Source organism: Neofelis nebulosa, chromosome 2 (genome assembly GCF_028018385.1).
Source record: "Neofelis nebulosa isolate mNeoNeb1 chromosome 2, mNeoNeb1.pri, whole genome shotgun sequence".
NCBI classification, from domain to species: domain Eukaryota; kingdom Metazoa; phylum Chordata; class Mammalia; order Carnivora; family Felidae; genus Neofelis; species Neofelis nebulosa.
This window is the reverse complement of record NC_080783.1, coordinates 48,604,157-48,619,557: the sequence shown is the minus strand read 5'-3', so window position 1 is coordinate 48,619,557 and position 15,401 is coordinate 48,604,157. Positions and strand designations below refer to the sequence as shown.

General features: G+C 35.9%; 1 protein-coding gene across 3 annotated transcripts in view; it reads left to right on the top strand.

Annotated features, from left to right (window-relative positions):
- The window catches only part of FSIP2 (fibrous sheath interacting protein 2), a 94,750-nt gene extending 79,647 nt beyond the window's left edge, over positions 1 to 15,103 (top strand). For all 3 annotated transcript variants that reach the window (XM_058711948.1, XM_058711937.1, XM_058711929.1), the window contains 4 exons: positions 4,889 to 4,935; positions 8,573 to 8,616; positions 12,054 to 12,123; positions 14,902 to 15,103. In XM_058711948.1, coding sequence (XP_058567931.1) covers positions 4,889 to 4,935; positions 8,573 to 8,616; positions 12,054 to 12,123; positions 14,902 to 15,038 — 298 coding nt within the window. In that variant the 3' untranslated portion in view covers positions 15,039 to 15,103. The remainder of the gene's footprint in view (positions 1 to 4,888; positions 4,936 to 8,572; positions 8,617 to 12,053; positions 12,124 to 14,901) is intronic.
- Positions 15,104 to 15,401: the final 298 nt, after the last annotated feature.

The following is a 15,401-nucleotide window of genomic DNA, read 5'->3' as shown; positions in this document are numbered from 1 at the left end:
TGATATTTTCAACTTATAATGGGTTTTTCAGGACTAACCCCTTCATAAGTCAAAGAAGATCTGTATATATTGTTTATAAGAGACTCACTTTAGAAATAAAGATACACACAGGTAGGAAAAGATACCCCAAGCAAAGACAAACCGAATGAGTGCAAGGTTAGCTATACCAATATCAAACAAAATAGACTTTAAGTGAAAAACAAGAGACAACATTATTATAATGGTAAAAGGGTTCATTCAATAAGAAGACATAACTAATATAAACATATACGAAACAAACTTGAGAGTTCCAAAATAGATGAAGCAAACACTGACAAATTTGAAGACAGAAATAACAGTAATAGAGGACTTTAACAGACTACTTTCAATAGTGGACAGAACATCCAGATGGAATACATGGAGGACTAAAACAACACTATAGATCCGTTGGAACTAACAGACCTATACAGAACACTCCACCCAACAACAGCAGAATGCATATTTTTCTCAAGTGTACATGGAACATTATCCAGCATAGAACATAGGCTGGGTGATCAGGATACCACATATAGATCACAAAACAAGTGTTCATAAATTGTAAAATATTAAAATTATACACTGTATCCTTTCAATCACAATGGAATGAATTTAGAATTTAATAGCAACAGGAGAACTGGAAAATTTATTTTTGAGACAGAGAGACACAGAGTATGAGTCGGGGAGGGGCAGAGAGAGAGGGGAAACACAGAATCCAAAGCAGGCTCCAGGCTCTGAGCTGTCAGCACAGAGCCGGATGCAGGGCTGGAACTCACGTACTGTGAGATCATGACCTGAGTGGAAGTTGGATGCTTAACCGATTGAGCCACCCAGGTGCCCAAAACAATACATTCTTAAACAACCAATGGGTCAAAGAAGAAATCACTCAGGAAATTAGAAAATACTTGAGACAAATGAAAATGAAAACAATATACTAAAACTTATGGGATAGAGTGAAAGTAGTTCTAAGAGGGAAATTTATAGGTGTAAATTCATTAATAAAGATCTTATAACAATAACTTACCTTTATATCTTAAATAAAAGAAGAAAAACAAGCTAAAGTCAAAACTAGGATAAGGAAGAAAATAATACAAAGCAGAGATAAGCAAAATACAAAATAGAAAAACAATAGAGAAAATCAGTGAAACCTAGAGTTAGTTCCTCAAAACCACCAACAAAATTGACAAAATTATTGCAAGATGGCCTCTGGAAAAAAATAGAAGACTCAAAAACCTAAAACTATTAATGAAAAAAGGGACATTACAATTTATTTTACAGAAATAAAAAGGATTATAAGTGAGTATTATGAACAATTATACACCAACAAATTGGATAACTGAGAGGAAATGGATAAATTCCCAGGAATACATGACCACTGAAACTGAATCATGAAAAAAAAAAATAGAAAATCTGAACAGACTAGTAAGGAGATTGAATCAGTAATCAAAAACCTAACAGAGAAAATCTCAGGACCAGATGTTTTCACTAGTGAATGGTGAATTCTAGCGAACATTTAAGGGGGAATTAACATCAATCCTCCTTAAACTCTTGTCAAAAAATTGTATACAAGGGACTATTTCCAAACTCATGAGGCTAGCATTACTTCGATACCAAAACCTAGAAAAAGGCACTACAAGAAAACTACAGATTAACATCCCTGCTGAATATTGATGCAAAACTCTTTAGCAAAATTCTGGCAAACAGAATGCAACAGCACATTAAAACATTTTACACCAGGACTCAAGTGAGATTTGTCCCAGAAATACAAGAGAGGTTCAACATATAGAAATCAGCCCATTTAATACAACATAGTACAAGATGAAGAACACACATACTCTGATCTAAATTAATGCAGAAAAAAAACATTTAACAAAAGTCAATACTTTTTCATGATAACACTCAACAAACTCGGAATAGAAGGAAATTACTTCAAAGTAATGATAGCCATATGTGGAAAACCTAGAACTAATATTTTACTTAGGGTGGAAGCCTGAAGGAGTTTCCTCTACGATTGGAAACAAAATTGCCCAGTCTTACCACTTCTATTCAACATACTGGAAGTCCTAGTCAGAGCACTTAAAAAGACATAAAAGGCATCTAAATTGGAAGATAAGACACACAATGATCTCTGTTCACAGATAACATTATCTTATATGTAGAAAACCCTAAAGAGTCCATACAAAAAGAAACAAAAATTTTAGAATAAATGAATTCAGGGCCACCTGGGTGGCTCAGTCAGTTAAGTGTCTGACTTTGGCTCAGATCATGATCTCACAGTTCGTGGGTCCGAGGTCCATGTCCAGCTCTGTGCTGAAAGCTCAGAGCTTGGAGCCTGCTTCAGATTCTTTCACACACTTGTTCTTGTTCTCTCTCTCTCTCTCTCTCTCTCTCTCTCTCTCTCTCTCTCACTTTCTTAAAAATAAATATTTAAAATTAAAAAAAAAAACGAGTAAATGAATTCATCAAAGTTGTTGGATACAAAATCAACATAGAAAAATCAATCACATTTCTTTTTTTTTTCCAATGTTTATTCATTTTTGAGAGACAGAGCATGAGCTGGGAAGGGGCAGAGAGAGGGAGACACAGAATCTGAAGCAGGTTCCAGGCTCCAAGCTGTCAGCACAGAGCACAACGTGGGGCTCAAACTTACGAACTGTGAGATCATGACCTGAGCTGAAGTCGGAGGCTCAACCAACTGAACCACCCAGGCGCCCCTCAATCACATTTCTATGTACTGACAATGAACAATCCCAAAGGAAAAGTAAAAACTATAAGTGAACATTCCTGAAGGAAAAGGAAGGAGACAAAAATTAATGGAAAGATTATGCTAAGTGAAGTAAGTCAGACTAAGAAAGACAATGTATTATTTTTACTCATAAGTAGAATCTAATAAAAATATGAATAAACGAAAAGCAGAATTAGACCTATAAATGTAATACAGAGAACAAACTGATGCTTGTCAAAAGGGAGGGGGTAGAGATGACTGGGAGCTACAGACTTTGACTTATGGAATGAATAAATCACAGGAATAAAAGACACAGCATAGGAATATAATCATTGATATTTTAATAGCATTGTATGGGGGCAGATGGTAACTACAATAGCCGTAAACATAGCATAATGTATAAACTTGTGGGCTGTACACCTGAAACTAATGTAACATTCTGTGTCAGTTATACTCAAAAAAAAATAATTTAATAATTCATGGATTGGAAGATTCACTATTGTTAAGATGCCAATATTACACAGTATTCTACAGATCAGCATTTTATAAGAATTGCATTTGATGGCATTTTTTGTAGATACAGAAAAGATTCATTCCAAAATATTTATATATAAAAAATTCTTACTAAATTTTATATAGGGACTCCTAATAACCAAAACAATCTTGAAAAGTAAGAACAAAGTTGGATTTACTGATTTAAGAACTTACTGCAAAGACATGGTAATGAAAACAGTATGGTACTGACATAAAAACAGACATAAAAAGCAATGAAATAAAATAAAAAGCATACAAACAAATCTTTCATTTATGACCAAATGATTTTTGATAAGCATGCCAAGGACACTTAATGGGAAAAGAACATTCTTAAAAATGGTGTTGAGAAAACTAACCACACACACAAAAATGAAGTTAGACCCTTCCCTTATACCATATGTGAAAATTAACTCAAAATGAATAAAAGACCTAAGTAAAACTGTAGACCTCTTATAAGAAAACCGGTGGGCGGGGGGGGGGGGGGGGGAGGTGGAAGCTTCATGGCATTGGATTTGGCAATAATTTCTTGGATATGACACTAAAAACACAAGAAAAAACAACAACAAAAATTAGATATACTGGACTTCACCAAAATTAAAATTTTTGTGCTTCAAAGCACAGAGTGAAAAGTCAACTCATAGAATAGGAGGAAATACTTGCAAATCATATATCTAATTAGGGGTTGCTACCCAGAATATATAGAGAACTCCTGTAATTCAATAAAAATTAAAAAATCAAACAACCTGATTAAAAATTGGGCAAAGGATTTGAATAGATATTTCTTCAAAAAATATACAAATGGGCAATAAGTACATGAAACGACGCTCAACATCACTAATCATTAGGGAAATGCAAATAAAAATGACAATAAAATGCTATTTCACACTCATTAGGATAACTATTGTCAGGATATATACCCAAAAGAATTGAAAACAGTGACTCAGATAGTAGTACTCTCATATTCATAAGCAGCATTATTAATAATAGCCAAATCATGGAAGCAACCCAAGAGTCACCGATAAATGAATGGTTAGGCAAAATGTGGTATATGCATTCAGTAGGATGTAAGTAAGGCTTAAAAATGAAATTCTGACACATGCTACACACGTATGAACCTTGAAGGCATTATGCTAAGTGACATGTCAGTCACAAAAGGGCTGATATTACATGATTCCACTTATATGAGATACCTCAGGTAGTCAAATCATAGAGGCAGAAAGTAAAACAGCAGTTCCTGAGAATAGAGAGAGAGGATAATGCACTATTAAATGTTTAATGGGTAGAAAAGTGTCAGTTTTGGGGAAGATGAAAATGTTCTGGAGAATAGATGGTGGCAACGGTTGCACAACAATGTGAATGGACTTAAGCACAGAACTGTACGCTTAAAAATGGTTATGGTGGAAAAGTTTGTTATGTGTATTTAACCAAAATTTTAAAAGTGGAAAAAAAGTTAATGTAGAAATCATTTTCATTTGATTTGGAAATTAGGTGATAAATTACTCCAGGTTTACATCCATATGAAGAATAACTGACAGGTTGTTCTTTTGCTTAATCAGTAATTTCTTCATTCATTAAATGCACAGAAAATGAAATGTTCTTTTTCTTTTGTTTTAGTGAGACTGAAGATTTTTCCTCAGATACAAGTGCCAAAATATTAGAAGGTTGGATTTATTATTTTTCTTAAATTAGAAAGCATTCAAAAGAAGACTGCTTTACTGCTTTGATAAACTTTTTACTAATTACTTATTGTTTGTTTACTGCCTTGTTTACTGCTTTGATGATTTTTTTTAGTTACCAAACCTGAGATTGATATTTTTTTCCTGCAAATTTATCTATTTTGGAGGAAAATAATCCATTACTACATCACTCAGGTGCTAAAATGAGCCAACTAGTTTGCCTTTTCTGAATTACTGTTAAGATTTTATTAATGATTTTGATCAAGAAAATGGTGTGATATTATGAATTGAGTTACCATGCTCCTGTGAAAAATATTCATAAAATAAGGTTGCACGATCCAATAGTTTTTACTTGAGTTGGAACCCATTATACTAGCATTTAACGATTTCTTACCCTTCCTTTGTACTTAGTCCTACCATAATGTACAAAAGGGGAGGGGCCTTTTGGAGCTAAATATATTTGCTCACATTAATATCTGACTAGTATGGACTTCACTTGAAAAAAAGAAATCTCTATTTTTATTTTACTCTAAGGAGTGATACCTACTCCTTCGAACATTTGTGAGAACTTTTTGGTGAAACCTCAGAGGATCAATGTGGTTCTAAGAGTGTTCATAGGTACAAGAAGTAGAGTGTCATGTTTAACACAAAGCGGCCTTAAAATTCAAACCACAGTGGGGTGCCTGGATGGCTCAGTTGTTTAGCATCTGATACTTGGTTTCAGCGTAGCTCATGACCTCACAGTTCGTGAGATCAAGCTGTATCTCAGGCTCTACATTGATAGCGGGAAACCTGCTTGGGATTCTGATTCCTGTCTCTGTCTCTGCCCCTCCTCTGCTTGTGTTCTCTCTCCTTGTCTCAAAATAAATAAACTTAAACAAACAAACAAAAAACCTCAAACCACAGGTTTACCCTGGCTATTCCAAACACACAACACCACTCAAGGAGTTACTTTAGAAACATAGTTTCTTATCTTCGAAGTGAAATTATTTTCATTAAGATGATTCATAGAATAGCAATAAATATTCCAGAATTCCATGAACATACCATAATCAGAAGATGTCACAATCATCACTAATCACACCTGTATTATGGAATCATAGGCTGCTAGAGAAACCATTCAATACAACCCCCATCATGTTTACATGAGGAAACTCAAGCTCAGGGTGAGGAAACAATTTTGCCAAGGTTACTTTGAGTCAAAGGCAGAGTCAATTCTGGATCCTAAATCTCCTCACCATAAATGTATTGTGGGTGTTTTTTCCCATTTTTTTTTTGCAATGATCATGCTTAATTCTTATATCCTTCTGCAATATTTTAGCTGCCCAATTCAATCTTTTATTTATTCATTCATTCAAATATTTACTAAGCATCTCCTTTGTGCTCTAGGATCCTATATGTGAACAAAACTGACAAAGTCCTTAATCTCATAGAATTTATACTTGAGTGGGCATCAAAGGGTAAGGACATGAACAAGATGATTCCAGATATTTATAAGTATTTCCCATCTCATCTGGGACAAAAGCAAAAGAAATTACAATGGCTTGTAAAATATTACATCATCTGGATATCACTCCACCCCCTTTTACTTCTCTAACTCCTCCTCTGTTTCTCTTTTCAGCTCTCTGCCCCAGCCTCATTGACCTTAAACATTCCAGGCATTCAGGCCTTTGCTCTTTCTGATCCTTGTGTCATGCTCTTCCCCCTACATCTCCCTTGCTTACCCTTCACCTTGAGGTCTTTGCTCAAGTTTCATCTTCTCAGTGAGATCTTCTTTTACCATACTCTGAAATTGTACCCTCATTCTCACCATGGCACTAACTCTTCCACTTCTTGGCTGATTTTTCTCACTGGCACTTATAACTTTCTGATAGACTGTTAGTTGTTGTTGTTTTGTCACTATCTCCTTCTAGAATGTAAGTTCCCACAGTATTCCCAAGAACCTAAAATAGGCTTATAGTAGGAGGACCATTTAGTAAAATAAGAGAGACGATGGGAATAACTAATGAGAGGCACAAGAATTTTGTTTTGGTTATGTTGAGATTGATTTACCCATTAGATGTTCAAGTTGAGGTGTCACATAAGAAACAGGATTTTTAAGATGGAGTTTAACAGAGAGGTCAGAGCTGGAAATTTATATTCTTTGTTTCATATAGGTATACAATAAAATAAGTTAACTCTGAACATCTGAGATCCTCAACTATCAGGAATTTTTCTATGACTTTTCATCAAAACAAACTCCTAGTATATGCTGGGAAGTTGACAGCCATTTAGCCTAGAAACTTAAAACCTATGTTTGGAATGATAGGCCTAGAAGTAAACCCAATACCCTCAGTCATTTAAAAGCAAAAGTCAGCTCAATTATGTGCAATATAGAGCCAGGTACTTTTAGAAAAATGATCAAACAACAATAAATTTTTACCAGTATTGTCAGATAAGTGTCATAATGAATCCCTGTCATATTTGAGTTATTTGAAGTTTTATTGCTACTTCCCCCCACCCCAAAACCTACATTTGTCCAAAGGATAACTCAGAGAATGACCACTTGTGTTGGCCCTTGATGATGACATGTCTATAAAATGCAAAATTCTTATATATAAGATATCTCATTGAGTCCTGTTGCCAGACAGGCAGGGAAGAATCTCAATCACATTCTACATAATTAGGAAACAGTCAAATAAGTTAGATTCAATTTGCCAATGTTCTTCACTCTCAGAAGTAAAGCTAAAACTCAAACTCAGATTTTCTGCCTCCCTAGTGGTTGGTTTTTGTGAAACTTTTCTAATAATTTCTCTCTCTTTGTTTTTAATGTTTATTTATTTTTGAGAGAGACAGAGAGACAGAGCACGAGCTGGGGAGGAGCAGAGAGAGGGGAGACACAGAACCCAAAGCAGGCTGCAGGCTCTGAGCTGTCAGCACAAAGCCCGACACGGGGCTTGAACTCACAAACTGTGAGATCATGACCTGGGTCAAAGTCAGACTCTTAACCGACTGAGCCACCCAGGAGCCCCAAAACTTTTCTCTTAATTTCTAACTCCCTTAGTTTAAATTTGTTTTACAGGCATACTAACTTCCCCTGGAATTTAGGCAACTTTTGATTCTGTAGCAACTTCTCCAGATTTCCTCTTGGTATTGCCTCAAAATTCTCCTGGTTCTCACTCAAAGTATTTCATAAGACCAGCACCTTCTTCTTTGTTTCAATAATCTGCTTTTAATTAGCTATGTAGAATCAAAGAGTGTTAGAGCTGGAAGGCCCCTAGGAATCATCTGTAAGGTAATCTCTTATTTTACATGTAAACAAATAAGCCTGCAGAGATTGAGTACTTATGGATAAACATGTGGCTACTAAGTAACAGAGTTGGCCTCTCCTACTAAATCATATTTCATCTTATAATTCCTAAAGGAAAGTCTAGGACATGCCCCAGAACTCTAGAGATCTTACCTATTTCAGTTGTGTTCCCAATGTCTGTACAGCGAAAGTGATAATAATTTCTTCTACCTAACTAAATTCTAGAACTTTCTGGTGAAAAATAATAAGACCAGGTTTGTCTCAATACTGTTCATGCCTAAAAAAAGAAAAAAAAATACTATTTTTTCCTTTTCTTTTTCCCCTTCCCAACAGGAAATTCTCAGGAGCAAAAGCCAGAGAATTCAAACAATGTGAAGGTAAATATTTTTCAATAAACTCTAATTAGCATACATGGAGTCCAGTTGAATATAGCCCAGTTTTCAAGGCCACATCAGGGCTTGGGGTGGTACAGTTTGTGGAACATCAGGAAACCTACCCCTATTCAGTATTTCTTCCTGCTCAGATCTTTCCCTCTGGCTAAGAACTATTCATGGAACTGAAGAAATCCCTTAATCAAAATTTTCACTTTACAGGTAAGTTATTCCTTGCTTACGTGCACAGAGTAACCCACTATTCCTCCCTAGAACCTAAATGGACTTCCACTCTTTAACTGTGTTACTACTGACTCCGGAGAAAACTGTACAGGGAGTCACTTGGCCCTGTCTAAGGCAGGTAGACCCAAGTGAGGAACTTGGTGGAGGCAGGGAGGGAATAGAAGCTTTCAAAAATGGAGGAGACTGGCTTGCAGGAAATGAGCGCTGACTCCATCTATTTTTCTGTATTCCTAAGGACTGATTGTTTAAAGGCAGCTTTCCAAGAGGTTCAGCTACTCTCCACTATGAACTCAGGAAAAATTTTCCTCCTAATTCTTTTTAAAAGTTTCCAATGAGAGCCAAAGCTACAGATCTTCTTTTGTTTTTATCACTTTGTTTCTTGGCTCAATTTAACCCCACTTCTGAATTTCCCCTACACCATGCACATGGAATCCATCAATTACCCAGTCCCTTATCATCAGAGTCATCTTCGTCATACTAATGCCAAACCCTGAAGATGCTGGGAAGTTTCTTACTCAACCTAATCCTCATTTATGAATATAAACATCTATCTGACAACCTCGGGCTTACTTAGGCCATTATTTTCCAAGTAAAATCATATGGAAATAACAGGGAGACAGAATCTGTAGACTGATGACCTCATGACAGACTATTCTTTGTGTCAGGCTAAATTCCTTGCTAATCTGGACCCTTTTTTGGCTTTTTGCCCTTCCCATAACTTGCAGCTTTTTCCATGGTAAAACTATAGTTGAAGTTGTTATACCCAATCCAATTCAAAGTAAGGTGGACTAAGCACATTCTATGCCATCTCTATCTCTGATTACAACTAAAAACTCTGGACAACAACTGAGGATTCTGGAAAATAAATAATAGCAGGAGTTTGAGGGGACAAATAAAAACTCAAAGAATCACCAATTTCATTATGAGTTTTCCTGGTTTTGTACCCCCTTATCTCCTACTTTAGACCTAGAGCAATTCAAATCCTGGAATTGCATGGAAAGAATGGGCAGAATAAATCCCCAGGAGAAATCATTGCTCTCTCACCAGAATTAAGATATTCCTGTGGACTGGGAAGTAGAAGAATCTCACTTCTTTCCCACTTTTCCCATCTCTTGGCTCTGCCTCAAGGCAAGTTTCAGACACGAAGCTACATGGCAATGGCTGCAGAGGCTTGAGGCACTTAAAACTCTGTGAGAGAAAAATCCTTCCCTTTGACCAGAAGAATTAGGACAAGGTCTCCAGTAACCTGAAGAAGATTAAAAGGAAATCTGCTTTTTTTTCTCTGCTTCTTTTTGCCACTTTACTCTAGACATAAATGCAATCGTGGGATGTGTGAGACAGCACACAGAATGGGTAGCCACAGCATTCTAGCCATAGAACCAGAAAGGAGACTATTGAGAGTTAGGGATATGGAAAAAAAAAGTCACAGAATATCGTCAGAAAGGATCCCCTACAAATCTGTATGTCTCTCCTGTGTTGTTCATGTATGCAACTGGCCTGAATTTACATAAACAAAAGGCTTTGAGAACTTGAACTATAGCTTTAATAGTGGTGCACACACAGGGATGCTACGTATATATACTGCCAAGGCTTTGGAAACTGAATTTACATTGGAAACAGCTATAGAAGGGTAGGATGTGTGGTCTAAATCTAAGTGGGTTAATTACCTACTTAAGCAAACAGATAAAAAACTAAACCATCTCCAGAGTACTCTAACAGTTCTTAGAAACTCATAAGTTGTTTAAAATGCTCAAGATAGAATTCAAAATTACTTAACATACAAAGAAATAAGACAATGTCTACAACTTTTAAGGGAGAAGACAAGTCTGATGCAACTAAAATTTTGGAATTTTCAGACAAAAACTTAAAGTGGTGGTTATAATGGTGTTCCATGAAGAAATGACAATCTCTTATGAATAAATCTTATGAAAAGATAGGTGTTCCTAAAATAACAAGTATATTTATTCATCTCAGACACTTGGTAGCATCTCCTTGCCGGTGTTTAGATTAGGGATTCTGAAGTCAGTCTCACACATGTGGGCATTTTTTAAGAGATATCAATATCTGTCCCACCCTGAGAGATTTCAATTCAATTGGAGGTGTGGGACCTTGGGATTCATATTAAGAAAAAGGAATTTCCACAGAATGCCTGGATAGCTCAGTCGGTTAAGCGTCCAACTTCAGCTTGGGTTATGATCTCACGGTTCACGAGTTCGAGATCCATGTCAGACTCTGCTCTGACAAATACAGATTCTGTGTCTCCCTCTCTCTTTGCCCCTCTCCCACTTGTACTCTCTTTCAAAAATAAATAAAACATTTAAAAATTTTTTTTAAAAATTTCCACATGTAACTATTGTGCTGCCAATACTGAGAATTAGTGTTTTAGATAGTCTTGGTTCCATTTTATTCCTCAGGTATATATTTGTTTTGAAATACATTAATAGATAAGCTACCTCAAGTCCTCTTTGAAGAACTATGATAAAACTCCTATAATACCTGGTGGTTTTTTACATAATCTATATGTAACATATTTTATGTTTCTTCATGAATTTAGGCCTTTTAAAAAAATTTCTCATCATTGATTTCCTTATTTAATAGCTAGTTTTATAAAATATATACAAGGTAGCCCAATTACCTATCCCATTCTATTTTATGCCTTTCTGAGAAAATTGCTGCTTCTCTGTTCAAAGAGGTGATATAGGCCTACAGAGTAAAGCTAGTATCTGAGCCATGTTCCATGCCCAACTAGGTCCAGATAGCCTGCTTATTGCTCCAGACTCCAAAATACCTAAGATTTCCATAATAGGAAACTGGAGTTACATAGTGAACAGCCATTTTACCCCTTAACATCATCTCTCATATCATAAAAAGAATTTATAATTTGTTACTTATTTCAATACCCCCAAAAGAGGGAGGGGGCAGACAGAGCTGGCTTTTTTTGTGACTTAAGATGGCTGAGCATTTGATCATCATTGAATGGTATTCAAGGCCCACATCTATGACAAGGGTCAACCCTAGGTGCCATAATTGGCAAAAATTATGATCCTGTCTCAGTGGATAATTCTTTGAGACTTCAGAGCACAGACATTATTGATGTAAGGTGCTACAATGGTTGTACTACATCTTTTGGGGATTTCTAGGTATCTTAGTGTGTACTATCCAATAAAAGATTAAATAAGTACTTTACTTTGTCTTGGCAGTTTATCACCATCTTTGAAGGAAACAAGAATATTGTTGGCAATGTACATTCCTCAAAAGAAGTCATTTCAGGTACAAAATATACTATCCTTTAGCATTCATCCTGGAATGAGTGGCTCCTTCCTTGAAGTATTGATGCCTATTATCAATATGAGATTGAAATAATATTCTTACTATGTGTATGTTTGTGTGTATAACAATTTGCAGTTTATTATGTGGTACTTTTATTTTAACCTCAAATCATAGTTACAAATAATAGAACTAACATTTATTAGGAATTAAATATCCCCTTTTTATTAAAGAGGGAAGTGCGAGTCACCGAAGAAGAAAGTAAGAGTATATTATTCAAGGTCACCCTGCAGCTAATAAGCTGCAGAACTGGGATTCAAACACAGATCTGCCCAACTTCAAAGCCTAAGCTCGTTCAATATAACCAGAATTCATACACTTAAATGCCCACAGGAGCCATACAAGTAATGTTATAAACAAGAGCAGTAGGTTGAGCAAGGGTCTGTGGTGCACTGGAGATGGCATGTCCCATCTAAAGGAGGGAGCTGCTACTCAGCAATCACTGACACACTGGCTTGTTGCCAGGTCTTCCAATTGAAGTCTTCGCATTTTTCAAAAGAAGTTAGAGGTGAAAATTCCTGACTTTTAAAGTTTAACACATAATTCAAAGTTCTTCTGAAATGTTTTGTAGACCAAACAAAACTTGTCTATATCCCCTACACCATACTATTCTGTCTCTGTGAATCATAAAGCCCTAGTTTAAAAAAGAGAAAATGGAGGGAATAACTATCTGAGGTTACACAGTCAACAAATACAAAGCTTTTAGGGCTCAAAAACAGATCTTCTGACTTTGATCCTCCACTCTTTCTTCCCTCCATATGTGGTTTCATATTGTTGCCATTGCATCCCAGAATTAGCCCCATATTGGGTAATAACCAAAGATAGTCTATAGTTTTGCTACAGAAAGAACTACTAACAAGATAAACGCAGGGTTCGTGACTTTCTCATGTAGGTTATTAAGCTAGGATACCAGGCACCCTCCGGTCTTGAACAATATACAGTCATCTAATAAAGCATGCAGATTTGAGGCAGTGTCCCAAGTGTGTTTCCTGGAGCTGCTTTGCATTAGAACCACCCAGGGTACTTTTTTCACAATGTAGATTCCTGGACCCTCTCTAGCCTGCCTAAGTTAGCATCTCTGAGTAATGGTGCCCAGAGATCTGAATTTTTAACAGGACCACAAGTTTCAAGAACAGAAATTATTTTGTACCTCCAATGACAATTTCAGAAGTCTTGCAACAATGCCTCAATCATGTCAGTAAAATTTTATCTTACTTTTTCAGAAAGTACATCTTTCTCTTTCATCTATGCTTTTGTGTCTTATCTGCTGCAAATTTTGTGGGTTTTTTTCCTTTTAAATTCTTAGGTCATTTTAAAAAATAATGGTAGGGTAAAAACCCTGAATATACTTTTTCGTTCTATATTTTTAGTTAAATTTACCGTTGGCTATCTTAACTTTAACTATAGAAGGTTATCTTGCTAGAAAAGACAAATCTAGGTAACTACAAGATGTATAGTCATGAACTTTGGCACATGATGGAATTAAGAAAATGGGGGTGCCTAGGTGGCTCAGTCGGTTAAGGATCTGACTTTGGCTCAGGTCGTGATCTCATGGTTCCTGAGGTCGAGACCTGCACTGGCCCCTGTGCTGACAGCTCAGAACCTGGAGCCTGCTTTGGATTCTGTGTCTCCTGCTGTCTCTGTCCCTTCCTCACTCACACTCTGTCTTTCTGTCTGTCTCTTAAAAATTAATAAACATTAAACATTATTTTTTTAATTAAAAAAAAGAAAATTTGGTCATGTGTGTTTTCATGTCTTATCAAAAAGTTTCAAAAAAGTACATAAATGTTCATTTCTATCTTTACATATTTATAAGTAAAATTATAATTTTGTGATAATTAAAATATGAAGAATGTAGAAAATGTAAAAAATGAATGTAGAAAAATGAATCTAAATGAAAATTCTCTTATGATCTATACAGTCTTATCTCACATGATAAAAAAAAATCACTTAAAGTTAACCAATTGAAAATTCACCCAAAGTAGGTGAGAAATTATGACAATTTTAATGCACTTGTGCTTTCACTTGAGTACTCTGAAATAGATACCCTCGTTGTGTAAAGTTGAAAGTTACTTTAAGTTTAGCTCATCAGGCTTTTTCCAATAGTGTTCTGATAGAAAAAGAAAGACATTCTTTGTACACCTAACTGGAGAAGTATCAAAGTGCGGTAGGTCCATGAGAGTCAAAACGCTGGCCCCTATTCCCAGAGCATCCATTTTCTACTCATATGACCTTAGGCAAGGTATTTGACCTTGCCAAGATTCAGTGTCCAAAAATGGAGTTATCACTCTTCCTATTTCCCTTACAAGAGTGTTAGAAGGATCAAATTAGAAGAGCCTTTGTGAGGGGCACCTGGATGGCTCAGCTGGTTAAGCATCTGACTCTTGACTTCAGCTCAGGTCATGATCTCACGGTTTGTGGGTTCAAGCACCATGCCAAGCTCTGCACGATAAGTGCAGAGCCTGCTTGGGATTCTCTCTGTCTCCCTCTGGCTCTGCCACTCCCCTGCTCTCTCTGTCTCTCAAAATAAATAAATAAACTTAAAAAAAAAGAACATTTGCAAATGTTTTTAAATCCCATAAAGTATTTTATAAACATCACTTTCTTAATTCTAAATCATCAATTCTATAGTATAACTGTCTAAATTAGAATGCCTAATAAATACTGTCTCAATTAGAATGCCTAATAAATATTAATATTACTTTTTTGCTTTTTCCACAGAAACTCCCAAGCCTAGTATTTCCAAACAAGGATCTAAAATGTTGGCAAAGGTATCTTCAGCTCTCTCAAAGGTGTTTTCTCGAAGTAACACCAATATTTCCAAATCTTCCTCACCACCTGACCAAGATGAGCCCTGAAGCTTTTATACCTGATAGAACTATGCTTACTTCCCTTAGAAAATAAAGTGATTTTTAAAGCATAACATATTGTCCTAGAAGATGATTTTTATAATACTGAGCAGGATTTTAAGATCAAAGAAAGTACAATAGAAATTTGGATAAGAGAAAGGTTTGATGAATGCTTTTGATAAACATTTGGCATGAAAAGAGGCACACTGTTAATATTACCTGTGTGCCATAAATATGAAGCGACCAAAAGTGTACCTGGAAATGAGCTTGGAGGTTTCCTGTTAAATTTTTAGAGGGTATTTTCACCAAAATAATTAGCAAATTGAGGTAACACTCAAGTGAATTCTGTAACACAGCTATGAAACTGAATGG